Here is a 27,279-nt window from a genome sequence, read left to right on the forward strand (position 1 = left end):
CGAGTGTTAGGTCCGCTGATTACTCGGGAAGCGTTTGTTTGCTAGAGGCATTTTCCGAGCTTTCCGCAAATCACTTTGTCTTAAAAGGGACGAGCCGCTTAGGCAATTGTAGATAGGCTAGTTGAGTTTGGGTTGTCGAGACGCGAAGAGGGATGCCATTAATTGTTCAGAAAGAACAAAACGACTGGGGCGCTGGTTTTGATAGGGGATTTGTCTTAATATAAATGCAAAATTTTAAGTAGCTTGGGCCAGACAACATGGATGTTCTAGGAAGATGACCGTTCATGAAGTGGGCGCTACGGTTACAGAGCTGCAGGCAAAGCCCGCAGGAAGGCCCTGTGTATGGCACCGACCCGGGTAGGGGGAGGTGGCAAGACTTAGTCCAGGATAATTCCTTGCTAAACATGCCTGCTGCAAAGTCGGAGCTCTGTGCGTGTGACTCGTGTTCTGTTACCTGTCCAGTTCTTAATGTTTTGTAGCAGTACGTGCAGGCCAGTAAGAATCCAGGGACATTATATAATATGAATCTATTGTAAAATTGGGTCTACCCAAAGCAGGGCTGCCCAGACAGCCCCTGCAGTTCATCACAAGTCTGCTGTGAGAAGGCCCTGGCGCTGTGCAGCTGGGCCGGAAGTGGTGAGAACCCTGCATGAGGCACACATTTCCCACGGTGTGCCTAGGTGGGCAGACACGAGTGGGCACTGTGAGGACGGGCCAACATTGCACTGCTTTAGAGTGTGGCCCTTAAGCTTCTAGTGGGAGGCTTGAATTATGGGTTACGTTTGTTTTTAGTATGTGTCTACACTGCTCTTCAAGTCTGATACTGGAATGTTGGAAGTATCTTTTTTTTAAGATTTATTTATTTGAAAGTCAGAGTTACACAGAGAGAGTGAGAGAGAGGTCTTCCATTCACTGGTTCACTCCCAATTGGCCGCAATAGCCAGAGCCGCGCCAATCCGAAGCCAGGAGCCAGGAGCTTCTTTGGGGTCTCCCATGCGGGTGGAGGGGCCCAAGCACTTGGGGCATCTTCTGCTGCTTCCCCAGGCCATAGCTGAGAGCTGGATTGGATGTGGAGCAGCTGGGACTCAAACCAGCTATGCCACAGTGCTGGCCCTTTTAGAAGTATTTTTAGGGGGGCTGGTATCTCAAGAATTGTCATGAATTTACAGACTGAAAAAAGAAATTACTCAGGGCTGCCCTGTGTTGTAGTAGGTAAAGCTTCTGCCTGCAGTGCCGGGATTGCATGTGGGCGCCGGTTGGAGTCCTGGCTGCTCTACATCTGATCCAGCTCTCTGCTGTGGCCTGGGAAAGCAGAAGAAGATGGCCCAAGCCCTTGCACCGTGCACCCGCATGGGAGATGTGGATTCTCTGTTTCTGTGTGTAACTCTGCCTCTCAAATAAAATCTTTTTTAAAAATACTCAGATTTGTGGCAGCAGGTCCACTCATGGTTTTTCTTTTTTAAAAAATTTATTTACTTGAAAGAGTTACAGAAAGAGCAAGAGAGGAAGAGACACAGGTCTTCCACCCACTGGTTCACTCCCCAAATGGCTGCAATGGCCAGGGCTGGGCTAGGTCTAAGCCAGGAGGCAGGAACTTCATCCAGGTCTCCCATGCAGGTGCAGGGGCCGTGCACTTGTGTCATTCCACAGTGCTTTCCCAGGCCATAGTAGGGAGCTGGATCGGAAAAGGAGCAGCGGGACTCAAACTGGCATCCCATTGTCATGGGTGGGGCTGGCGGCTTAAGCGCCAGCCCCAGGGTATAACTTGCCCATCACACAGCATCAAGCCACAGGAGCTGTTTAATTTTCAATTAATAAAAAATAGGTACGAGGATGCAGATGCCCAGGCTCCCTAGGCACAGGTGGGCAGTAGCTTAGTGGACACCAGGTTAGCTCAGATGCAGGAAGTTCAGGTGGACAGCTGCGGTTTGATGTGTGGAGATCTCAGCTTACCAGGCTCGGGCATTGCCTGGAACTGCTCCGAGAAAGCTCCTCAGACGCCTTGGGAAGAGAGTGCTGTGTGGTCCAGCTACTCCACCTGCAGGGACAGGCCCCAGGGGACAGCCCGATGTCCAGATGATGGCCGCATGCACCCACTGGTGTCTGCCCGTGCAGCAGCATGCAGCCAGGACGATGCCACACAGATGACGCTGGTGGGCACCACGCTCACAGTGACCACCACACGGCGGTGCCCGTTTCTGAGGAAAGCTCAGACTAGGCAGGTCCCTGGAAGCCAGATTGGCTGCTGCCGGGAACTGCAGCAGGAGACGAGTTGGAGGACGCTTCGTGCGTACAGGGTTTCCTTCGGGGTCACTGTTCAGGAACTAGACAGGAGCGGCGTTGCACAATAGGCAGTACAGGAAATGCCCCTTCCTTCTGCACTCCAGAGCGGCTGGTGTCATGTGAATTCCACCCTTGTTTTAAAAAATATGAACCTAACGAATCAACCTGCACCCAATGAGAGAAATCAAGAAAGCAAGCAGGGGGAGCAGGGCCCTGTAAGGGGCACTAGGAGCGGAGCAGGGGTTCTGGTGTTCATGGCACAGTGGCGGCCGGGGCAGAAGGATGTTGAGTCCCACGGCGGGGCCCAGCAGCTCGATCTGGGCTGACCCTGAATTAAAATGCTGTGGAGGCAGCGCAGCCAGGGAAAAACTGGAGGCAGCAGAGCCAGGGAAAAACCTGGAAGCCCACTTGTACTGACCGTCTGCCTGGCGGCCCTGGTGGGGCTCTCAGGGAGGCCTTCTGCCTTCGCTGAAGACTCTAGCCCTGCACACCAACAGCCCCTCAGCTGCGACTGACCGGCCCTGACCCCACCGCCACTGCGACTGGCTGACCCAGCCCTGACCCCGCCTGACTGGCTGACCCAGCCCTGACCCCTCCTGACTGGCTGACCCCCCCCATGGCCTCTCCTGACTGACCCGGCCCTGACCCCTCCTGACTGACCCAGCCCTGACCCCTCCTGACTGACTGACCCCCCCCATGGCCTCTCCTGACTGACCCCCCCCATGGCCTCTCCTGACTGACTGACCCCCCCCATGGCCTCTCCTGACTGACCCAGCCCTGACCCCTCCTGACTGACTGACCTGGCCCTCACCCCTCCTGACTGACTGACCCGGCCCTGACCCCTCCTGACTGACTGACTGACCCCCCCCATGGCCTCTCCTGACTGACTGACCCCCCCCATGGCCTCTCCTGACTGACCCCCCCCATGGCCTCTCCTGACTGACTGACCCCCCCCCCATGGCCTCTCCTGACTGACCCAGCCCTGACCCCTCCTGACTGACCCCCCCCCCCATGGCCTCTCCTGACTGACCCAGCCCTGACCCCTCCTGACTGACCCGGCCCTCACCCCTCCTGACTGACTGACCTGGCCCTGACCCCTCCTGACTGACTAACCTCCCCCCCCCCATGGCCTCTCCTGACTGACCCGGCTCCTGACTGGCTGACCCACCTCTCCTCTGGGCTGATCCATCCAATCCACCAGCTGAGCCACATATTTCTTAAAAATCATTTATTCTGAAAGATATCTGCCACCCTGCTCGTTCACTCACCAGTTGGCGGCGATGGCCGAAGCCAGGAGCCCAGAGCCTCATCCAGGGCTCCCACGAGCGTGCAGGGGCCTGGGCAGGAAGTGGGGCAGCCAGGACTCGAACCCGCATCTCAGAGGCGGCTTTACCCGCCGCACCCCCGCCACAACTCGGTCCTTGCGCTCCACGCCTCTCAGCCGAGCCATAGGAAAAGGGAAAGGGTCCCTCAAACTGGCTGTGTTCCGGTATCCCAGAGGCCTGGGAAATTCAACATTGTCACCGTGTAGTGGTGGAATTCGGGGCGCTCACTTCTAGAAGGTTCTGCCTTCCAACCCCTAACAGGAAAGGGGGGAGACTAGGAGCGGAGACACCCCCCCACCCCCGGCCTGGCCTTCCTGGACCCGCAATGACAGCCAACCTGAGGCAGAGGCCCAGCGCAGGTGACCCACGGACCAATCAGAGTGCTGCCCGCCACCCAGCGGCTGGCCAATGAAAACGCGGCAGCCTCTATAAAAGCAGGTGTGCCCCACGGCGGGGTGCAGGCAGTCAGAGGAGCCCAGCAGGCGGCAGGAGCTGAGCACTGGGAGAAACGCGCAGAGCTATGGCACGCACGAAGCAGACGGCGCGCAAGTCCACCGGCGGGAAGGCGCCGCGCAAGCAGCTGGCCACCAAGGTGGCCCGCAAGAGCGCGCCGGCCACGGGCGGCGTGAAGAAGCCGCACCGCTACCGGCCAGGCACCGTGGCGCTGCGCGAGATCCGGCGCTACCAGAAGTCGACGGAGCTGCTGATCCGCAAGCTGCCGTTCCAGCGCCTGGTGCGCGAGATCGCGCAGGACTTCAAGACGGACCTGCGCTTCCAGAGCTCAGCTGTCATGGCGCTGCAGGAGGCGTGCGAGGCCTACCTCGTGGGGCTCTTCGAGGACACCAACCTGTGCGCCATCCACGCCAAGCGCGTCACCATCATGCCCAAGGACATCCAGCTGGCGCGCCGCATCCGCGGGGAGCGGGCCTAAGGCTCACGGGTGCCTGACGTCTCACTGCTGTAACCCAAAGGCTCTTTTCAGAGCCACCTCCCTGGTCAGAAAAAAGAGCTATAACAAAAGGCTCGTCCTGGGGCTAGGGGGATTCTGGGTGGCTGTGACCTGAGGCTCTTTCCATTTCCAGAGCCACCATCCTGGTTGGTAAGAAGGGCTGTGATGAACCAGGTTGCAGTCTCTGGGCAGCCAAGGATCAGCACAGCCTGGTTTACAGTATGCTTGTGTCTGGAAGGCAGGGTTGAGACAGGTTCTCCTTGGATCCCACCCCAGATGACTACAAAAGCCAGGCAGGATTGGGCCAGGCCCAAATCCAGGAGCCTGCAGCTCCATCTGGGTCTCATTTGGGTAGCAGGGCTGTTAGCGTTGGCCAGGAGGAGCTGGATTGGAAGCAGAGCAGCGGGGAGTGCTGTGCGCCTATGGTGCGGTGTTGCAGCTGTGGGCTTGAGCGGCATCTTGGCCCCTGGCTGTTACAAGGCTATTTCAAGGGTCTGTTCTGGCACAGCGGGTTAAGCCATAATTGCAATTCTGGCAGCCTGCAATGGATGTGCCACTTTACATGCAGGCTGCTCAGCTTCAGACCCTGCTTCCTGCTAATGTGGCTGCCAGGGTGTCACAGGATGGCAGGTGCACGAGTCCCCACCACCTATGTGGGACACTAGACCTGGCTATTGAGGCCATCTGGGAGGTGAGCCAGCTGATGGAAGGTCTCTTGCTCTGCCTTTCAGGATAAATTTTAAAGGCTGGTTGATAGCTTTGGGATCTGCATGGAAGGAAGGGCTACACTTCCGGGAATGGAGAGGCCTACTTCCGGGGAAGAAAGTCCTTGTCAAGGTCCCTGCAGGTGCCTAAAGGTCAACCAGTGAGGATCAGACCCGCCTCAACCTTTAACTCCCATGCCCTGAATCTATAAAAGGAGCTCTCCCAATCTCTGACACGCGACTCCCCCGGCCCCCACTCTGTTGCTCTGTTGGGGCTGTGGACCCTCGCCTGGGAGCAGAACCCCAATAAAAGCTTGTGAATTAATTGATTCGTCTGCCTGGGAAGATTTGTTATGCACCGGACACCTTGCACTGGTTACTTCAGAAATCCAGCAAATCTGTGTATACTCTGCCAACATGAAGTCGACAGCAGGGAGTCCCAACCCTACCAGGTAGGCTGACAGCTGAGTGAGGTCTAGAGGCCAACTTGCTGGGAAACCCTGCAATGCAGTGGTTAATCCTGAACCCAAAATACAGAAGCTGTGGGGGTGACCTGGGGGGTGTAAAGATGTGTTCCCTGGTACAGATTGCTACCATTTGCTCACTAAAAGCCTTATTACATTAGGAGGAACCAGGTAGTGCCTGGAGGGGAACACAGGGATTAGAAGTCATCCGAGCTGTTGCTGCAGGCTCTGCCCAGTGTCTGGCAGCGCAGGAGCCTGTGTCGCACAGAGAAGCAGGTTCGTGCATTTCAAAACAGTGAAGGGTGTGCATAAAGTGCTACCAAGAATGCAAGTGATTCAAGTCAGCACACTTTATGCCCTGTTGACTCAGTTCCACTGCTTTGTTACACAACTGTTTTAAGCACTGGAAGTCATGCACATCTTTAATTTTAGGGTATTTGCAATTTTATGGGTGACGTATCCGTGGAGGGCTACTTAAAAGCCAGAGACAGCTGTGTTCTGGCTTTTAAAGTCATTTCTGACCTTCAACATAAATTTTATTTTCTTTTAACATTTATTTATTTATTTATCTATTTATTTTTAAAGATGTATTTTATTTATTTGAAAGACAGAGTTGCAGAGAGAGGTAGAGACAGAGAGAGAGGTCTTCCATCCATGGTTCACTCCCCAGATGGCCGCAACAGTCAGAGATGCATCAATCCAAAGCCAGGAGCCAGGAGCTTCTTGCAGGCCTCCCACACGGGTACAGGGGCCCAAGGACCTGGGCCATCCTCCACTGCCCTCCCAGGCCATAGCAGAGAGCTGAATCGGAAGTGGAGCAGCCAGGACGAGAACTGGTGCCCACATGGGATGTCGGCACTTCAGGCCAGGGCATTAACCTGCTGCGCCACAGCGCCAGGCCCCATTGATTTATTTATTTGAGAGGCAGAATTGGAGACAGATCTTCCAGCTGGTTTACTTCACAAGTGGGCTGAGCCAGACTGAGTCCAGGAATTACCTCTAGGTCTCAACACGGGTGCAGGGGCCCAAGGACTTGGGCCATCTTCTGCTGCTCTCCCAGGCCATAGCAGAGAGCTGGGTCGGAAGTGGAGCAGCCGGGACACAAACCAGAGGGGATGCTGGCATTGCAGGTGGCGGCTTTATCCACTACATCACAGTGCCAGCCCCTGAAGTCCTTTTTAAATTTAGGGCGACACTGTCCCTCTCCTGTGCTTCAGTCGTTCTGGCAAGGTTTTGCCTAGGGTTGGAGAGCTAAACCACAGCCTCGCAGATGGCTTTGAGGAGGGAGAGGGTAGTTCACTGCATCCGGAGGAACTGGATGTGGTTACTGTGTTCTTGGCAGGATGTGATAATCACGGTGCAGCTTGAGCTTTGTGCAAGAACCAAGCCACCTGAGGGGTGGGCCCCGTCCGTTCTCTGCATCAAGTACGCAGTCTGGCCTTAGAACTCATGCTCTACCTAATGTGTACGAGTTTTCACTGCTGAATGGAAGGCCCTGTTGCAAATGGATGAGGGGAAATGCAGATGGGGCACCGGGCAACCTGGGGCAGTTTGTATGTGAGGACTGATTTGGTGACGAGCTGAGGTGGGAGTTTCAGGTTGAAGGAGACAGAACGAAAAGAACTGGAGACAAGTGACGAAAGTGACAGACACCGGTGGATGATGGGAAATGGGTCATCAGGGAGCTTTCCCAACATGCTTGTGTTACTTAGACACCCTGGGCTCTTTGTGCAAGGCTGTGCTCACTGGAGCAGAGAGAACTGGGCCAGCATTGGCCTTGGGAAGTCAAGCACAGTTTCTGGTGCATTTGCAGACAACACGGCTGGTCCACCAGGGAACCAAAACATGGGCCCAACCCTGCAGAGCTGCATGCTGAGAGCTGGGCAGGGCTCCTGCCAGCAGGGCCATGTTCTCCAGGCACCTGTGACACATGCCACAAGGTCACTCCCACAGTGCCTTGCTCCTATGGCCCAACGCCACCACCCGCACCTGTGAGAAGTCACCTTGGAAAAGCTGGCAGAGAGAGCACTGGAGCTCTTTCCCTGTGGTACAACCAAGGCTGCTCAGCAAGCATTTCCCAAATCCAGAACCAGCACACACTCTGTTTGTGCAGTGCAATTAGGTGGAGGGATTTTTAATTAACTGCTGTCAGGGGTCTATCATGAGAACTCATTTGGTCTCCTCTGGAAGAGTCGAGTAGTTTTATGAAATGATAACACAGTTACAGTGAGGACTGGAGCCATCTCCTCCATACCCTGCCAGCCCTCATCACGTGGGAAGCATCAACATTTGTGCCCCTTGTGCCCAACTCTGTGAGCCCTGAGTGCACTGTGGAGACAGCCTCAGGGCCAAGTGTTTCTAAGTGGAAGGAGTGATTCCACACAGAATCAAGAGCTGAGATCCTGGGGCCGCTGCTGTGGCGTAGCAGGTAAAGCCACCGCCTGCAGTGCTGGCATCCCATATGAGCAACAGTTCAAGTCCCAGCTGCTCCACTCCCAATCCAGTTCTCTGCTATGGCCTGGGAAAGCAGTAGAAGATGGCCCAGGTCCTTTGGCCCCTGTATCCACATGGGAGACCTGGAAGAGGCTCCCGGCTTTGGATCAGCTCAGCTCTGGCCATTGTGGCCATCTGGGGATTGAACTAGCTGATGCAAGACCTCTCTCTGCCTCTGCCTCTCTGTAACTCTGCCTTTCAAATATATAAATAAATCTTAAAAAGAAAAAGCAGAGATCCTGCAATTTTGAAATCCATGTATACAAGGTGTCTTCAAAAGTTTATGGGAAATGTGTATAATGATAAATCATGAATTTTAAAATTTATTGTATCAAGATAAACTTTTAATTCCATTTTCCACAAACATTTTGAAATATATATATATATATATTTTTTTTTTGCATGAAACTTAGAGAAATGAAAGGATTTTGAGTAATTGCCAAAAAACCTGGATGCAACCAAGGTGTCCTCCAGGAGGTAAATGGGATGCCGCTCTGCACTGCAAAGAAAGGAGCCGTGGAGCCACAAGAAGACAGCAGAGGAAATGCACAGGGCCGAGGGAAGGGCCCATGCTGTGACCCCACAAACACACCTTCCTTTATTTTTCACAGTCTGACAAAAGCTCAGTGCTGGGCAACAATGAGTAATGTGTAAGAATTCCAGGGACTGGCCGGCCCACGGCTCACTAGGCTAATCCTCCGCCTTGCGGCGCCGGCACACCGGGTTCTAGTCCCGAGCGGGGCACCGATCCTGTCCCGGTTGCCCCTCTTCCGGGCCAGCTCTCTGCTGTGGCCAGGGAGTGCAGTGGAGGATGGCCCAAGTGCTTGGGCCCTGCACCCCATGGGAGACCAGGATAAGTACCTGGCTCCTGCCACGGATCAGCACGGTGCGCCGGCCGCAGCGTGCCTACCGCGGCGGCCATTGGAGGGTGAACCAATGGCAAAAGGAAGACCTTTCTCTCTGTCTCTCTCTTTCTCACTGTCCACTCTGCCTGTCAAAAAAAAAAAGAATTCCAGGGACTGGACTGTGCCACTTGCAACACCAGCATCCCATCTGAGCACCCCAGTTGAAGTCCTGGCTGCTTCACTTCCAATCCAGCTCCCTGCTAATGCACTTGGGAAAGCAGCAGAGGAGGGCTCAAGTGCTTGGGCCCCTGAACTCACGTGGGAGACCCAGATGGAGCTCCAGACTCCTGTCTTCAGCCTGTTCCAGACTCGGCGGACACGGCCATTTAGGGAGTGAACCAGTGGACGGAAGCTCTCTCTTTCCCCCACCCCATCTCTGTCACTCTCTGCTTCAGATAAATACATTTTTAAAGAAAGAATTTCCAGGACTGGCTGCAGGGACATGGTCAGACCTGCAGGTCCCAGGTAAGGGAGAATCCGCGGGCAGCAGCTGTCAACAGCCAAGCTTTTGACCTCAAAGAAGCCTCCACCTCGCTGGCATCAGGGTGGTCAAAACTGAGCCTGGGACCTGTCTGATGACCAATGAACCACTTGTCTGCCCTCACCTCCCTCTACTCCGTGTTGTCCTCCCACTACCTTGAGGACTGGGACGGTACGTTTGGCCTGAAGATGCTGTTTTCCCAGTTAACCTGTTTCCTTGCATGCATGCCTGTCTGTGGGCCTGAGTTCCAACACAGCATCCATCTGAAGGGCCCACACAATGCGGTCCCAGCCCCAGGACCATCTGGACAGGGCAGAACTATGGAGAGACCATGGAGACATCAGGGACGACAGGATGGCGAGGCAGTGTGTCATGAGCGCCACTTACCACACAGCTCAGAAAGGCTAATGCGACATGTTGGAGCACGGGGAAGAATCACACAGACTCATCATAGTCTTTTCAATATAATTTATTATTCAGTAATCAATACCACTCAGTATATATATATTCAATGCACATATCTAAAGGTCAATACCTCTCAATATGTCACCAGTCCATAGGTCAGAACACATCCAGGAGTAAGGCAATTTCCAGGAGTATCCAGCAATAGTTATAAGTATAAAGCATGAAAGCACAACCACTCTAAACACTCACTCATGGCTAAGGGCGTAATATGAAGGCTGCGTTCTCAAGGTTCCTACCACGGTCACCAAAGTCAAAGTCCAGAGTCTAAAGTCTCCGTTCCCACTCAGAGACTCTGACGGCTCTCAGAACAGTCACTTACGGGCAGGGGTCGTGGGATGACTGGCACTCTGGGCAGTACGCTCAGAGTTCCCAAGGTGAAGGGCTGGAGAGGTCACCTGACGAGAGGTCTGGTCCGGCTCTGATGTCACCTGATGAGAGGTCTGGTCCGGCTCCGATGTCAGGTCTGGCGGCAGCTGGGACGTCCAGGGAGGTGGGCTCCAGCAGGGTGGCAGGCAGAGCTCAGTCAGTGGAGACGCGGGCAGAGTTTCACTTGCACTGAGTCGTGGTTCCTGAGGGATGAAGGGCAGTCATGCGGCTCACTGTTTCATCCCCCCTCTGGGGTAGGTGGCGGTGAAGGTGCCCTGGGTGTCACCAATCACAGGCTCATCCTTTGGGGTGTCACCAACCAGATGATGGTGTCTGGGTGTGACCCATGGTGTGTTGGGGGTCTCTGGGCGTGGCCAGTCATGGTGCAGTAGTGAAGGTGCAGTAGTGCAGTAGCCAGCTGGTTGGCTGCTGCTTATGGTGTAATGTCCCCAGTCCTTATCAGACCTCGCCACCTGTGTCTGTTCTGACAGATGGTCTGGGCAGTGTCTGGTGCTTAGTGCCCTAGCTTAAGTAACTCCATTTTGGTTTTGCTTTTTCTCTTTCTTTTTGGCTATGCGTGCTCTGTAACTCTTTTGGGACTCCTGTGGGAGTCCCACACAGTGACATGGAGATCTGTGTCCCTTCTCTCATTTGTGCTGCAAACCCAAGACTACTTCACAAAAATAAATTCAGGACGTTTCTGAGCTACGAGCTCCCATAGGCCATCAGGGGTTGCGGGGCCACCAGGGGCCTGCTGGGTGGTGAGGTGGGGCTGGCTGCACCTGGGCTGGGGCACACCAGGAAGCTTCTAGAACTCAATGGACAGGCCAAAAGTACCCTGGAAGCTTCCTGCTGCTGCACTCCCAGGCCATTCTGAAGGGCTGGCTCTTGGTGATGGCTCAGCCACATCCTCCCTTGGGGACAGCATCCATCCTCTTCTCCCATGCTCCGAGTCACTTCTGGTTGGCTCTCTTGGGGCCCCACAGAATCTTCCTGGGTAGTCCCCTGTCTTCCCCCCAGAGCCCCGTCCATTCAACACCGTGCCCCTCTGGTGAGGGCGGCCAGCCACCTACCTGTCCATTCTCCAGACACTGGGGCAGAGGAAGGGCCTACAGCCGGCATCTCTGCCTTTCCCGGTTCTGGGTGGGCCTCCCTGTCACAAAGGCAGGGTAACCAGAGGAGAAAGGGCGTGTCCTCCCGCACACAGAGGCGAATGGAGAAGTGGCTTGGACTGCAGGGTCAAAGTTCACTTAAACACCAAAGTCGCTGAACCAGGAACATGGATGTGGGGAGGTGGCCAGGGGAGGCTTCGGCTTGTGTAGGGGCTGTCCTTCTGTGGTCTGCAGGGCGTGTTTGCTTGTAATACTTTCTTAAAGCTTTAAAATTTTAATTGTGATTTTAGATAGAAGCCCTGGCCCAGAATTCCCGCACCAGCCTGAAGGGGGAGGGGCTTTGTACCAGTAGCCTCTAGGCCTTCCCAGCCCCACCCCCTAGCCAAAGCCTGCGGCACCCCTGGCCCGCACAGCCCCCCCCCCCCCCCCAGGGACGCTGGCTCGAATCCTAGCCTGCCCCACCTTCGCCCCTGCTAGGCACTCTCCGCCCACCTCCTCCCACTGGAGCGCCCGCCCCCACCGCCACTCTCACCTTCTCCCTTGGACCCTCAACCCCCCACAACCTCCCCTCCCGCAGCAAGCTGCCGCCTTCCCCTGCACCGCCCCCCCCCCCCGCCCTCCCCGTTCCCCGCGCCACCTTCACCCACAAAGCCCCACCCCAGGCGCCGCCCGCCCTGCGGAAGCCCCCACCCCCACCCCCGACCCTGCTGACGCCATAAAGGCCCTGGCTCAGGCCCCGCGGCCTCATCCTGGGCTCCAACGAGCGAAACCAGCCTTTCCGAATGCGTGCGCGCTGAGCTGGTGCGCCTGGCGCGGGACCCTCCCCGAGAGTACCTCTCCCTGCCTGGGCCACCTCCCCTTGGTGAGGATCCAGCCCACTCCTCCGCGGTACCAACAGCCCCCAACTCCGCCCACTCCCCCGTGGGTTCCGCCCTCGCCCCGCCCATTCCCCCATTCCAGGTGCACACGGCCCCTGCCTGGCTGCTGGTTCCGGAGGGGTTCTACGTGGTCCCCTGGATGAGCAGACTGGCCGAGGGCTACTCCCAACCTGAGGACCGCCTCCCTCCCTGCCAAGCCAGACCCCCAGCCCTGCCTCTAGGGCCACCACCCCCACCCCTACCCCGGGAACCAGGGAGCCAGTGACACCCGGGTAAGGGGCCTTCAAGGGCTCCCCTGCAAGGACCCAGTGCTCAGACTCCAGAGGGTGTCTGTGTGCATGCAGGGTGTGCATGGGTGTTCATGCATGTCTGTGCACACACATGTCTCAGCATTTGTGTTTGTGGGGTGTGCATGTGTCTGCCTATGTGTCTGTGAGCACGCATGTGCCATCATGTTTGTGTGTGTGTGCTGCACACCCATGTGTCTTCCTGCATGCCCTCACCTTTCCCATTCCCCTTGGTTGGGAGGAGGGCGTTGTTACCGGAAATGTGGCTCTGATGCTTGTTGAAAAGCTCCCTATCCAAGCTTCATTCACTGGGTGTCAGGGAAGGCTCGGCCTCATTAGGTGCTGGGTGCTCAGAGGGAGCTCCACGCCGGTGGCAAGAACAGGGGGCAGTGGGCACACGGCTCCCGAGGAAGCTGCCTCCCTGTTTGCCAGACCATTTACATCCAGGGCGAGGGCCGGGTCTGGGTGTGGAAGGGGGGGGGAGGGCCCTTCCTGTGCCAGCAGCCTGCATCCCACCCAGCATGTGGAATGTCCCTCAGACTGGCGAGCTCTCCCAATGTCCTACACTCCTCTGCCTAGACCCCGCCCCCTGGGGGTCACCTCTTGCAAAGGGGCTGTCGTGGGGGCAGATGAGGGCAGGCCCAAGGGCTGAACAGCAGGTCAGTGGCAGGAGGGAGGCCTTCCTGCTGCATTGACCCAATGCGTTCTCCTGAAAGGCAGGGCTCACAGCAAGGGTGAGTTGGCAGGATTCTCTGCAGAGGCCTGGCTGGGCTGGCCACACAGGACAAGTAGGATCCAGGCTCTGAGGGGCCCGGCTAGTCCTTTTGCTCTGTTATAGATAAGGCTAGAATAACAGCTCTCGACCCCCTAGCTTAAGGGGCTCTAGACTCATCGGTAGGTGGTGCCTCAGAGGAGGCCGGCATGGTGCACAGTGTGGGCGGCTGGCCTGGAGCGTCCCTCACCGAAGCATCTGCCCTGCAGTTGCTCAATGCAGGAACCTCTCGGTGTGTCTCTGCAGGAGCCATGGATGCCGTGGAACTTGCCAGAAAGCTGCAGGAGGAGGCCACGTGCTCCATCTGCCTCGACTACTTCACAGACCCCGTGATGACCGCCTGCGGCCACAACTTCTGCCGCGAGTGCATCCGGCTGAGCTGGGAGAAGGCCAAAGGCAAGAAGGGGAGGCGGCGGAAGGGCTCGTTCCCCTGCCCCGAGTGCAGGGAGATGTCCCCGCAGAGGAACCTGCGGCCCAACCGCCTGCTGACCAAAGTGGCCGAGATGGCGCGGCAGCACCCTGGCCTCCAAAAGCGGGACCTGTGCCAGGTGCACCAGGAGCCCCTCAAGCTCTTCTGCGAGGAAGACAAGAGCCCCATCTGTGTGGTCTGCAGGGAGGCGCGGGAGCACCGGCTGCACAGGGTGCTGCCCGTGGAGGAGGCTGTGCAGGAGTACAAGGTGCGCCGTGTCGGGGCCCCGCTGGGGTGGGCGTCCAGGGGTGCGTTGGCCGGGCAGGGCCTCCTAGTGGACACCTCAAAGCAGGTGGGTGACCAGGCCTCGCTCCAGGTGCCAGGTGGCCTGAGGGGCATGCTCTGCTGTCGGCCCTCACCTTCCTGGCCAGGCGCAGGTGGCCTGTGGCCTCACCTCCCCACGGGGAGGCCAGGCAGCACGGTCAGGCCAGCGCAGGGAGGGAGCCCGGCCAGGAAGGCGGCAGCACCGCCATGCACTGCGTGATCGGGAGAGGACTGTGTGCTGGGGAAACCAAGGCCACAGAGCCATCTGTGGGACATTCCTGATGCTTCTGGTACTACCTGGCAGTCCTGGTGCTTGCTGCGTGCCGCCAGGGGCCATCTACTGCTCTGAATCGCCATCCAGGCCCCATACCACCACCATAGCCACGCAGTCACCGCTCACCCTACACTTGATCTTAGCCAAAAGGCCGAGAGAAGCGATACCATTCATCCTGCTTTCAGGCAGGAACTCCAGGGGCTTGGCCAATGACTCAGAGTCAGAAAGTGGCCAGGCAGGACTTGAACCCAGGTCCCAGGAGTCTGGGTCTTTGAGGAAGGAGCCTCTGATTCCAGACTAATTTTGGGAAGGATGCCTGATTCCTGTTGGAGAATCCTCTGAGAATTCCTCCCTGAGAACCTGTGTCCCGGGAACGTGGACAGTGACGCGGGCCCTGGGAGAGCGTGGTGGGCAGCGGGCCTCGGCTGCGTCCTGTCTCCAAACACAGCCCCGGCTTAACCCCACTGCCCAGCCGCAGGCGTGCCGGATCTAGCATCTCTTAATTAACGTCTAGTGGACAGCGACTGCAGTACGGAGTGGTGGCCCACGTGCTGTGTGTAGTGACCACCAGGGTATTTAAGTTCTCCACGTCTCAGGCCGGTGCCGCGGCTCACTAGGCTAATCCTCCGCCTGTGGCACCGGCACACCGGGTTCTAGTTCCGGTCAGGGTGCCAGATTCTGTCCCGGTTGCCCCTCTTCCAGGCCAGCTCTCTGCTATGGCCCGGGAAGGCAGTGGAGGATGGCCCAAGTCCTTGGGCCCTGCACCCCATGGGAGACCAGGAGAAGCACCTGGCTCCTGCCTTCAGATCAACACGGTGCGCCAGCCATGGCGGCCATTGGAGGGTGAACCAAAGGCAAAGGAAGACCTTTCTAAACTCTGTCTCTCTCTCTCTCTCACTGTCCACTCTATCAAAAAAAAAAAAAAAAAAAAAAAGTTCTCCACGTCTCAGACACCAGCAGCTCTTTCAGCTGAGTGCATTCAAACCCTCTCTGGTAGCTTTTTTGTGGGTTCTTCCCCCTGCCTGGCTGTGGTGTTGTGCCGGCGCCAGTGTTCAGGCCCAGCTTTTAAGAGCCCAGTAGTGTCAGATTCCACTTCTGAGTGAGCACAGCACTGCTTGTTTCATTAACATCACCTCCAGCTCCATCCCTATTGCCACAAATGACTTTGCTCTCCTGACTGCTGTCTGCGCAAGTCCATCATGTGCACGGACCACACACTTTCTGTGTGCACTTTGGCATTTTGTACCCACGCCTGTGCGTGGGGTGCTTGGTGAGCAAGAATCACGTTCCCCAGGATAGCAACTGCGTGGGAGCATGAAGCCCCCACTTGCGACAGCTGAGGCCCCAGGAAGCACATGTGGGGGCCTCACCCACCTCCAGGACTTCCCACTTGGCCTGTCCAGACGGGGCATAGCAATCAGCATTCCTGGTGACACAGCTGTGGCTGCAGGCCTGGCCCAGTCCCCCAGAAGGCTCCGCCATAGGAGGCAGCCACGGCACAGGACAAAATGCTTCACCTGAGCCGGATGCTTGGTGGCAGGGGCTGACCAGAGCTGAGACACTGTTACAATCCCCACAACTGGAGAGGGTATCCCGACTCCCTGTGTGTGATACTCATGCCCCTCATGTCAGAGAGAGAACCTGCCCTCCCTCCGGCTGCAGGCTCCGCCCCACTGCCCACCTCACAGGTGACGCCTCAGAAGAATCACCTGCAGAGGCCAGAGGAGTGGGAGGAACACAGGGCTTACGCAGGAGCACGGCACACATCGGCAGGAGTGGGCTCAGCAGGAGCTCACAGCACTGGCCGAGACTCCAGCTTCCTTTTCCGTCTGCACAACAGACAGCAGAGTGGGCTGCCACCAGAGCAAAAGGGCTTCCAGCCTCCCAGGGTAGCAAGCTGAGGACCGGCAGTGTGTGGACGACGGGGCTGTCTCTGTGCACAGCAAGGTGGTCTGGGGGAGGGGTGTGTGCAGTGTGTGGACAGCGTGGTTGTCTGGGGAGGGGTGTGTGTGCAGTGTGTGTGGACAGCCAGGTGGTCTGGGGGAGGAGGTGTGCAGGTCTCCCCCAGGGCTGACAGGCTGTCCTCCTTGTGGCCGGGGGAGATTTAGGGCAGCCCTAGGTCCTCAGGGGCTCTGCTTGTGTCTGCATCTGTTCCTGTCAGTTGTCTCCAGCTCCAGATAATCTTGGTGCCTGGTGGCCGTCGGGGCTGGCACATTCCAATCCCAGTGCCCTGGGGAGGAATTGGCGGGGTGGGGGGAGCCACTGACCCCAGATCTGCCGCTCTGTGTGCCCCGCAGTCGAAGCTGGAGGCAGACATGGAGTGCCTGCGGGAGGAGGTGGTGAAGACGGAGAAGATGCAAGCCCAGTGGGAGCAGGCCTTGGCCGAGTGGCAGGTGGGTGCCTGGGCCGCGCCCCATGTGTGTGTTTGGGGTGGGGGGCTTTCCATCCCTGCTCCAGCCAGCCATACTCACCTCCGCTCGGGGTGAGAGTCGGTGCCCCTTCCTCCTGTTTCCAACACAGGCAGCCCTGGGGAGGGAGAGGGTTCCATCCTTGTAGGTCCTGCGGCTGCCCCGAGGGCAGAACTGATGTGGACAGAGCCCACGTGGGGGTCATGGAGGAACAGGCGGGCATGGGGAGGGGCCGACAGGTGTGGTGTCAGAGAACAGGGACTGTGAGGCTTGTCAGGGGCAGGAGGCCGCGTCTGTCAGCGCCACCTCCAGGGTGACAGGCTCCAGGTGATGGAGGCCTGGTGGAGACTCCTTCCACTCTCAGAAGTGTCCCCCAGCAAAGGGGATTTCACAGTTAAGGGAAGGCCCAGCGACCCCCGGCTGCCAGGATGGCCACAAGCACAGGGGGCTGGCCAGCTGGGGTGGGGCAGCACAGAGCGTGTTCTGTGCGCTGGGCAGAGGCTGCAGGATGGAGCCCGACGAGGGAGAAAGAGAACCAGGAGGTGCAGCTGGGAGATGCCCCCTCCTGCCACTCAGGGAGACATCTCCCTGGCTAGATACACTCAGTCCTCTGGGCTTTGCTTGTTTGGAAACCTAGCCCATTCTGAAGCTCGGTGGATTGTGTGATGGTGAGCATGTGCAGCACGGTTTAACCATCAGCTGTGGCTCTACCACGTGATCTAGAACGCAGCCATACTGCACTGTCAAGGCTTCTCGTGGGGCCAAGCAGGAAACATTGGGTTTACAGACGCAGTCCCAAGGCAGGGGCTGCGTGGTTAGCACTGGGCCTCCCAGGCTGGTCCTGGTGCTGTGTGAGAATCAACACAGAGGTGCCTTGTTACCGTGATGACCAGGAGCGGCCCCTTGGGACGAGGGGTGGGGTACTGCCTTCTCAGGCCTGCTGGCAGCTCGGCTGCAGCCTGAGTGCCTCCGCTGATTCTGAGCCTGGTCCAGCACTGGCTCCTGTGGTGTCCAACACACCATGCAGCGAGCTTCCAGCACACGGACGTGTGGCTGTCATGATTTGGGGCTCACGGAGTGCACCTGTGTGGACACCCCCAGCCCCCTGCCACGGCTGGAGCTGCTGGTTCCCTTTGGAGACCCGTGTGGATGGCCCACCTCACATTCAGGGGTGGGGGTGCTGCTCCCGCAGGCCATGGTGAAGGAGAGGAGAACGCGCATCCTGGTGGAGTTTGAGAAGATGACCCTGCTCCTGGTGGAGGAAGAGCGGCGGCTCCTGCAGGCCCTGAAGGAGGAGGAGGAGGAGACGACCAGCAGGCTGAGTGAGCGCAAGGCCTCCCTGGACCAGCAGAGCCACACGCTGGAGATGCTGCTGCTGCGGCTGGAAGACCGCAGCCAGCAGGAGCCCCTGCAGATGCTGCAGGTGAGGCCCGCGGGGCTGGCAGGAGGCACACGCCACCCCATACCTGTCCAGGCTGCTGTCGGAAGGGCATGCCATGAGGACTGGAGCTGCTGCCAGGTGTGGCTCAGGCTGAACGTGGGGACACAGCCCGACAGGGGAGGCTCAGGCTGAGCGTGGGGACACAGCCCGACAGAGGAGGCTCAGGCTGAGCATGGGGAGAAACACAGCCTGACAGGGGAGGCTCAGGCTGAGCATGGGGACACAGTCCAACAGAAGAGGCTCAGTGTGAGCATAGGGAGAAACACACACAGCCTGAGAGAGGAGGCTCAGGCTGAGCTCCACTGCTGAGCACAGAGGTGGTAGGGACCGGGAATGCTGTGGGCTTCAGGTTTTTTTGGCTTTTGCAACATTCTGTGTACACATAGAGATATTTGGGGATGGGACCCAAGTCTAAATATTGAAGTCCACTTGCTGCACACCACTGCATACTCAGCCTGAGTGACAGCCATGCAGGTGGAGGTTTGCAGCTTGCATCAGAGCTGCTCAACCTGTGCCACAGACCATGGCTTCAACACAGAAACCTACTTCCTCACAGTCCTGGGGCTGGACTGCAGCGTGGGTTTCCCAAGGCCTCTGGCTTGCGCATGTGCCCTCTCCCTGTGTCCTGTGTGGTGTGTGTTCACGGGTTCCTTCTCCTGTCCTCATAGAAACCGGCCCTGCCCCAGTGACCTCACTCAACCTGTTACCTCTGCAAAGGCAGCCGGTCCCTTCTCTTCAGATTTCTGACCTCGTGAGGTGCACAAGTGACCCCATTCAGCAGACACCCTCCTGCACCTTCTCCCCAGGCTGCCACTGTACGGTCCTGGGAGAAGGCCATGTACTCTGCTGCGTTGTGCAGCTGAGCCGGGATGTTCTCAACTCATGACAGCTTTGCCAGGCCACCTCCTCGTCCACACAGTCACAGCCTGGAGCCCGGGGGTAGCACTGCAACTGGGAATTTTGGCAAGGACACGATTCCAACCCAGGAGACCAGGGGTGCCCCACATGCAGCTGGAACTCGAGGGACACACAGTGGCCTGGATGGGCACCTGTGACTTCCTCAAGGGTAGGAGTCACATTGCTGTGTCCAGTGGCCATGGTTGGGGATGGTGCAGCCAACTGGCCTGCCAGGGATAACTGGCCCACAGAAGCATAGGGAGTGAATAGAACCATAACAGAAATCTACTGTGCACCATCACACACACACCTACCACACTGCACCATCATACACCTCCATACACAAAACCACCACACATTGTCACACACCCACCATCACACATACCAGTGTGCCACCACACACCCAGACACACCCCAATACACACTGCATCACATGCCCACCACACACATACTTCACACACATACTACATACAACACACCATCACACACACCAAGACATCTCCCTCATAATACACACTGCATGATACACTCACCCATACATACTTCATACATATACCACACACTGTGCACATGACACATGTACATACTTCACACAATACCACATACAGCACACCATCACACACCAAGACATCTCCCCAGTACACACTGCATCACACCAGAGTGCACCATCACACATACCAGTGTGCCACCGCACACAGACACCCCCCAATACACACTGCATCACACGCTCACCACACACAGTGCATCACTTGCATACACACACACCGCACATTCTCATGTAGTCACACAAATGGGGCAGGTGTGAATTGCCCAAGAGGCAATTCTTTGGGATGCCCCCTTCTCACCTGTGCTTTTATCTCAGTGACTTCTACAGTTGCTTTTTTTAAAAAAGATTTATTTTGAAAGGCAGAGAGAATCTTCCACCTGCTGGTTCACTCCCCAGATGGCCACAACAGCTGGGTTTGGGCCAGGTCAAAGCCAGGAGCCAGGAACTTCTTCCAGGTCTCTCCCATGGGTACAGGGACCCAAGCACTTGGGCCATCTTCCACTGCCCCTGGCCCCTGGCTGCTTCCCACGTGGGAACGGCAGGTGCTGGCAGCTCTGTGGCTCCCCAGAGGCTCTAGGAACCACCCTTGTGTCCACATCACAGCTGTCCCTCCTGGACCGGCCCACACCCGCCTAAGTGGGTGAGCACACGCAGCCCTTGCCCTCACTTCTCTTCACCAATTCCAGGTCAGCTATGGTCTGAGAATATTGAGGATCCCAGAAACGAGCAACTCTTGAGTTTTACCTTGCACAATGCTCTGAGTATGGCAGTGAAAGCTGGCACTGGCCAGTATCGTCCAGCCCTGGACTCGAACCACCCACGCTGTGCTCACTGCCTGCACAGCAGTAGTCCCCTGGATGCCTGGTTGGCTGAGGAGCTGCAGCACTATGTACAGGCAGCCCCAGCTGAACGTAACGGGCCCCGCAGAGCAAGCGCTGTGTAGAGGCCGAGGGGCACGGGCGGGAGCTCTCGGCTCTGTCCCTCTTGTTCTCCTTGGGCGTCACAGTGGCTGTGGTCTGTTTTTATAAAGGAGCTCTCACAGGCTCCTGACTGCCCCAGCTCTCAGGGATGAGGGGTGCTTGTATGCACTGCTTACTGGACTGGAAGGCGTAAAGGCACCAGGTGGGCACCCCTGGGCCCATCAGCAGGACCTAGCCCCCACCATGGCTGGGAGGATGGCATGGGTCAGGCTGAGCACCCGGTGGCAGTGCAGCCAGGGGTGCTGGGGAGGGTGCAGCTTATTCCCAGGAATGCCCGGCAAGGGCCAGTCTGGACCAAAGGCGTGGATGCAGAGACCTCCTCACTTGGGGAGGGTCAGCGAGGGCTGGGGGCAGCTGAGGACTTGGCCCACTCCCTGCCTCCCCCTCCCACCCCTGTCTTTTGCAGGACATGAAGGACACCCTGGCCAGGTATGTATTCCACACGGCAGGGTGGAGGTGGGCGAGGGAGGGCTCCGTGCAGGCCAGAGGGGACAGTGAAGCTGTCCTCCCTGGAGTAAGGACAGCCTGCAAGTGCTGTGCTCGGAGGCCACGCCCCCCATGGTGCTCAGGACCGTGTGCAGGGTGCCTGGGCAGGTGGAGGTGCTCAGAGGTTTTCAAGGTAAGTGGGGCCCAGGGTCCAGACCCCTGACCCGAGATTCTCTGGGCAGCACTCTCCCTGCCCAGCCCCGCAGTGCCACACACTGGGGCCAGAGCTCCGGGTGCGGGGGAGGGGGGGGGCCTGCACTGGATGCCAGCCTGTGCCTCACAGACGTTGCCAGTGGCTGCCCAAATGCCCCTCCCCTTCCTACACCATCCACACGCAGCTGGGGAGTGGGGACAGCTGGTCACCCCAAATCCACAGCTGGATTCAGTGCAGGGGGGCCGCGGGGCTGGGAGCCACCTCGGGCCTGCCCTCCTGACCCTCCTCCCTCGCCACCCCTCTGCAAGAGGATGTGGTGCCAGACCCTGCATCCGCGTACCCCTACCTCCTCCTCTACGAGAGCCGCCAGAGGCGCTACCTGAGCTGCCCACCTGAGGGCAGCGCGCTGTGCAGCAAGGACAGGTTCGTGGCCTACCCGTGTGCCGTGGGCCAGAAGAGCTTCTCCTCGGGCCGGCACTACTGGGAGGTGGGCATGAACCTCACGGGGGACGCGCTGTGGGCCCTGGGCGTGTGCAGCGCCAGCGTGAGCCGCAAGGACAGGGTCCCCAAGTGCCCCGAGAACGGGTTCTGGGTGGTGCAGCTGGCCAAGGGCAAAAAGCACTTGTCCACAGCACCCAGCCCCGGCCCCGTCACGCTGACCGAGCCCCCCAGCCACATGGGCGTCTTCTTGGACTTTGAGGCGGGGGAGGTCTCCTTCTACAGCGTGAGCGACGGATCCCACCTGCACACCTACTCCCAGGCCGCCTTCCCAGGGCCCCTGCAGCCCTTCTTCTGCCTGGGGGCCCCCAAATCCGGCCAGATGGTCATCTCCACGGTGACCGTGTGGGTGAAGGGCTGAAGGAAGATGCCGGCTGGAGGCACAGACTCTGCGTCCGCTTGCTCCCTACAGAGGGCAAGGCCCTTGGGTGGCACAGCCACCTGCACAGGGCTGCACCGAGAGACATCGGCCATGCGGGGCGGGGATGTGTCTGAAATATGATTAAAGCAGTCACGTTGGCCCTGTGTGTGCACACGCTTCAGAGGAGCCCCAGAGCTTCTGATGGAATCTTCCACTAGCCAGTGACGGCTCTGGACGCGGCCTGCCCAACACAGAGCACCCACAGCCGCACATGCCCCACACAACACCGAGCATGCACAGTTACACACGCCCCACACAACATGGAGCACCCACAGCCACACACGCCCCACACAACACGGAGCACCCACAGCCGCACACGCCCCACACAACACGGAGCACCCACAGCCGCACACACCCCACACAACACCGAGCACCCACAGCCTAACACTCCCCACACAACATAGAGCAAGCACAGTTACACACTCCCCACACAACACGGAGCACCCACAGCCACACACACCCCATGCAACACAGAGCACCCATGGTCACACATGCCCCACACAACAGAGCACCCACGGTCACACACTACCCACACGACATGGAGTACCCACAGCCACACACTACCCACACAACACCGAGCATGCACAGTTACACACGCCCCACACAACACGGAGCATGCACAGTTACACACGCCCCACACAACACGGAGCACCCCCATGTCTACACACGCCTACACAACAGGTCTACTCACAGCCGGCAACCAGGCAGGGCGGCCTGGCTTTCTCCAATCTTGCCTGGGGCCCCCTGTTGGAAACACGGGTGAGGCCCTGGCTCCAGAATCCCTGGGGTTTGGGGGTGATCTCTCAATTCCGTGCACCCCCTCCTGCAGCCCTGGCCGCGCACAGGGGGAAGTGGGAAGGCCTGACCCCCTAAGAAGCCTTAGAGCTGTCCACCCGCACCCCGGCGGGCCTCCCGGAGCCGCACACCAGGGGCAAAACCCCCGAGACGCCAGCCTCAGCTAGGGGTCTCCCTCCTCCGTCTCCGGCACCCCAAGGCCCCGTCCGCGGCCCAGGGCGGCCTGCACCGGACGCGGATACGGCGGGGCGCGGTGAGGGCCGAGCCCGCCATTTCACCCCAAAGCTAGCGTCTGGGGGCGCCGACCCCTCAACGCTGGCGCCCGTGGACCCGGCCGTGCGGACCGCGCCCCAACCACCCCAACACCGGCGTCCGGGGATCGTAAGCCCCACCGCCCAGGGCTCCGCCGCTGCGCCTGCGCCCTCTGCCCAGGGCCCGCCCCGCACGCGGGCCACGTGACAGGCCGCGACCAATCGGAGGCAAAAGCGGGTGGTTCCAAAAAAAAAAAAACGCACAACACCCAGCAGCCCCTGCCGCTTCCGGCTTCCGCCGCGGGCGCTCTCCCTGCCGCCGGCCGCCCGCCCGCCCGCAGCTCCGCGCCCGCGCCCCAGGCCGCCCGCTCGACGGGGAGCGCGCCATGGCCGCCCCGGACCTGTCGGCCAACCTCCAGGAGGAGGCCACCTGCGCCATCTGCCTCGACTACTTCACGGACCCGGTGATGACCGACTGCGGCCACAACTTCTGCCGCGAGTGCATCCGGCGCTGCTGGGGCCAGCCCGAGGGCCCGTACGCCTGCCCCGAGTGCCGCGAGCTGTCGGCGCTGCGCAACCTGCGGCCCAACCGCCCGCTCGCCAAGATGGCCGAGATGGCGCGGCGCCTGCACCCGCCGTCGCCCGTGCCGCAGGGCGTGTGCGCCGCGCACCGCGAGCCGCTGGCCGCCTTCTGCGGCGACGAGCTGCGCCTGCTGTGCGCCGCCTGCGAGCGCTCGGGCGAGCACTGGGCGCACCGCGTGCGGCCGCTGCAGGACGCGGCCGACGACCTCAAGGTACGTGGGCGCCGGCGCCCGGACCCCCGCGCGCGCGCCCCTCGCTGTCCCGCCTCGGTTCGCCCCCCGAGCCAGGTGTGGAGCGCGCTGGCCGCTCCGCTGATGGGGGCAGCCGTGCGCCTGAAGGCCGAGGGGGCGCAGGTGTCGGCGCGGCCCCAGCCCTGGGTGGTCCGTACGCGGGTTCCTGCCGCCCTCGTCCTCGCGTGCTCAGCCAGAGCAGGGGGCCCCTGCCCGTGCACGGGGCGGCCGCCGCCCTCCTGAGCTGACCTGATGAAGGCAGGAAGCAATCCCCAAAAACTCCAGAAGAGGCCGTGGTGGGGAACGGGCAGGGCGCTCGAGGGCTTCTCCGAAGCGTTAAGACCCTGGGGCTGAACTTGGTCGTCTGCGGGCTCTTCCTGGGGAGGGGGTGTGACGGGAGAGCCGCCTTCCTGACGGGATCGAGGGGAGTCGTGAGACTCTTCCGGGGCCTGCACTGCGGGGAAGGCCGTCGCCCGCAGTGCCGGCATCTCCTGTGGGCGCGGGTTCAAGTCCGGCCGCTCCACTTCCATGCCCGCTCCCTGTTAATGTGCCCGGGAAAGCAGCAGAAGTGGCCGCTGGAGCCCCTGCACTCTGTGGGACACCTGGAAGAAGCTCTTGGCCTCGGCCTGGCCCTGCCCCTGCCCCAGCCGTTTGGGGAGTGAACCCACAGATGGAAGCTCTTGTCTCTCTGCCTCTCTCGAACTCTTTCAGACAATTAAAAATAAAATCTTACGTTTTTTAAAAGACTTCCTGGAGGGGGGTTGCTGATAGTCAAGGGACTGCACCTGGGGGCTGGGCCCTGTCCGAGGACTCTTCCTGGGAGGAGTCTTCCTGGAGGTCGTGATAGGCACAGGACACTTACAGCAGGGAGATGGTTGGGGGTCAGGACTCTTTCACAGGGGTCATGGTACTGGGATACTTCTGCAGGTGTTGGTTGTTAAAGATGCTTTCTGGGGAGAGTTGTGGTAGTCCTGGGATTTTGCCTGTGAGGGGAGGGCCTTGGTACTTCGAAGACTCTTCCTGCTGGGCGGGGTCCTTGGTAGTCAGGGGACTCCTCCTGGAGGGAAGGTGGGGGTGGGGGTAGTCAGGGGACGGGGCCTGGAGGGGAGATCATAGATGGTCAGGGACGGGTGCCTGGAGGGGTCCTTGGTTATCAGAGCAGTCATTCTTGCTGGGTGGTAGGGGTAGTCAGGGGACTGTCCTTGCAGGGAGAGTCCTTGCTTTTCAGAGGACTTGTTCTGGGAGTGTTAGGGTCCTGGCTACAGAGGACTTCCTGTTGGGGGTCATTGGTAGTCAGTGGACTTTCCTGGGCGGGGATCATTATTCAGAGGTGTCACAAGCGCCACTTGTCACGTATCTCCACAAGGCTAATGCGACGTGTCAGGGCACGGGGAAGAATCACAGAATTGTGATAGTCTTTTCAATATAACTTATTTTGCAATGCCACTCAATACGTATTCAGTGCATACATCTAAAGGTCAATACCACTCAATATGTCATCAGTCCACAGGTCATTACACACATCTAGGGATAAGGCAGTCTTCAATAATGTCTAGTAATAGTTATAAGTATAAAGCTTAAAAGCATAATCAGTCTAAACACTCATGGCTAAGGGCATAATATGAAGGCTGCATTCTCAAGGTTCCTACCACGGTCACCAAAGTCAAAGTCCAGAGTCCAAAGTCTCCGTTCCCACTCGGAGAGACAGCTCTCAGAACAGTCACTTACGGGCAGGGGTCGTGGGATGCCTGGCACTCTGGGCAGTAGACTGGACAGTGAAGGGATGGAGATGTCACCGATGAGAAGTCCAGTCCAGCTCCGGTGTCGGCTCTGGCAGTGGCTGGGACGTCCAGGCGAGGTTGGCTCTAACGGAGTGGCCAGCAGAGTTTTGGTCAGCGAAGACTTGGGCAGAGTTTCAGCAAGATGAGTCGGAGCCACTCGAGCATCACTCACACTGAGCCATGGTCCCCAGGGGATGAGAGCAGTTGTGAGGCTCGCCTTTTCATCCCCGCTCTGGGGTCGGTGGGTGGTGAAGGTGCCCTGGGTGTCACCAATCACAGGCTCATCCTTTGGGGTGTCACCAACCAGATGATGGTGTCTGGGTGTGACCCATGGTGTGTTGGGGGTCTTCTGGGCATGGCCAGTCATGGTGCAGTAGTGAAGGTGCAGTAGTGCAGTAGCCAGCTGGTTGGCTGCTGCTTATGGTGTAATGTCCCCAGTCCTTATCAGACCTCGCCACCTGTGTCTGTTCTGACAGATGGTCTGGGCAGTGTCTGGTGCTTAGTGCCCTAGCTTAAGTAACTCCATTTTGGTTTTGCTTTTTCTCTTTTTGGGTTAGTGGTGCTCCGTAACTTTTGGGACTCCTGTGGGATTCCGCACAACAGGACTCTTCGTGGTGAGTCCTTGGTAGTAAGAGGACGTTCCTGGGGTTGAGGTCATTGGTAGAGGACTCTTCCTAAGTGGAGGCAGCAGTCCCTGGTAAAAGGACTGTCCTGGGCCTGGTGGTCATTGTTGGAAACTTCCCGAGGGCTCCTTGTAGTGCAGGACTGTGTTGTGGAATCCCCTGGGTAGGCAGAGGACTCTTCCTGGGGAGGGGTATACTTGTAGGCAGGGACTCTGCAGGGGCTGGGAGGACTTTTTGGCAGCTGGAAGACTGAAGGGGGCTGGGGGGGTTGTGGGCAGACTACTTGATGGGGGCGTACTGGTACGAAGAGGTCTCTTCCTTGGGGGCTATCAGTAGACAAAAGACTCCTCCTGGGGTGCTGGTAGTGCACAGAGGGGTCTGCCTGAGGAGAGGCGGTGTTGGAAGGTGGGACTTTCCCGGGAGGGGTGTATTGGGGATCAGAGCCTCTTCCTGGGCAGGGAGCATCTTTTTAGGCAGAGGGCTGTTTATGGGGGTGATTTTGGGTCACAGAGGACTCTACCTGGTCGGGGGTATTGGAGGCAGACAATTTATCTGGGGTGCCATTACCAGGCAGAGGGATCTGCCTGGGGAGATGAGATATTGGTAGGCCCAGGACTCTTCCTGAGAGGTGTATAGGCAGAGAACTCTTCCTGTGGTGGGTTGGGGCTCCTCATGGGAGGGCGCGATTGCTAGG

General features: G+C 58.6%; 3 protein-coding genes and 1 long non-coding RNA gene across 13 annotated transcripts in view; 3 read left to right on the top strand and 1 right to left on the bottom strand.

Moving 5' to 3' along the window:
- TRIM17 (tripartite motif containing 17) overlaps window positions 1-22,417 on the top strand; it is a 42,009-nt gene extending 19,592 nt beyond the window's left edge. For 2 of the 7 annotated variants that reach the window (XM_062189349.1, XM_062189350.1), the window contains exons 2-7: window positions 13,731-14,161; window positions 16,789-16,884; window positions 18,092-18,322; window positions 21,171-21,193; window positions 21,280-21,383; window positions 21,713-22,417. In XM_062189349.1, the coding sequence (XP_062045333.1) occupies window positions 13,736-14,161; window positions 16,789-16,884; window positions 18,092-18,322; window positions 21,171-21,193; window positions 21,280-21,383; window positions 21,713-22,263 (1,431 nt within the window). In that variant the 5' untranslated portion in view covers window positions 13,731-13,735 and the 3' untranslated portion in view covers window positions 22,264-22,417. Of the gene's footprint in view, window positions 1-13,730; window positions 14,162-16,788; window positions 16,885-18,091; window positions 18,323-21,170; window positions 21,194-21,279 lie in introns of all 7 variants that reach the window. The other 5 variants (XM_062189354.1, XM_062189355.1, XM_062189353.1 and 2 more) reach the window with 5 other exon arrangements.
- Window positions 4,129-5,572, top strand: H3-4 (H3.4 histone, cluster member). Its single transcript, XM_062189347.1, has one exon. It carries the CDS (start codon window positions 4,129-4,131, stop codon window positions 4,537-4,539), a length of 411 nt encoding a protein of 136 aa, XP_062045331.1. The 3' UTR covers window positions 4,540-5,572.
- On the bottom strand, window positions 10,066-23,247 carry LOC133758136 (uncharacterized). 2 transcript variants are annotated; one of them, XR_009865767.1, is made up of 5 exons: window positions 23,015-23,247; window positions 18,058-18,184; window positions 16,963-17,017; window positions 11,509-11,811; window positions 10,066-10,638 (listed from the first exon to the last, which is right to left on the bottom strand). It is a non-coding gene; the product is annotated as an uncharacterized LOC133758136 (long non-coding RNA). The 2 variants fall into 2 exon arrangements; XR_009865766.1 differs by having other exon boundaries at window positions 10,066-11,811.
- Window positions 23,248-23,702: 455 nt separating this feature from the next.
- The window catches only part of TRIM11 (tripartite motif containing 11), a 29,582-nt gene continuing 26,005 nt past the window's right edge, over window positions 23,703-27,279 (top strand). For all 3 annotated transcript variants that reach the window (XM_062189356.1, XM_062189357.1, XM_062189358.1), the window contains exon 1: window positions 23,703-24,163. In XM_062189356.1, the coding sequence (XP_062045340.1) occupies window positions 23,756-24,163 (408 nt within the window). In that variant the 5' untranslated portion in view covers window positions 23,703-23,755. The remainder of the gene's footprint in view (window positions 24,164-27,279) is intronic.

The sequence above is a fragment of the Lepus europaeus genome, chromosome 4 (assembly GCF_033115175.1).
Source record: "Lepus europaeus isolate LE1 chromosome 4, mLepTim1.pri, whole genome shotgun sequence".
Lineage (NCBI taxonomy): Eukaryota > Metazoa > Chordata > Mammalia > Lagomorpha > Leporidae > Lepus > Lepus europaeus.

Bases quoted from the DNA above. Each gene is read 5' to 3' on its own strand.
- H3-4 (XM_062189347.1), top strand. From the start codon at position 4,129: ATGGCACGCACGAAGCAGACGGCGCGCAAGTCCACCGGCGGGAAGGCG.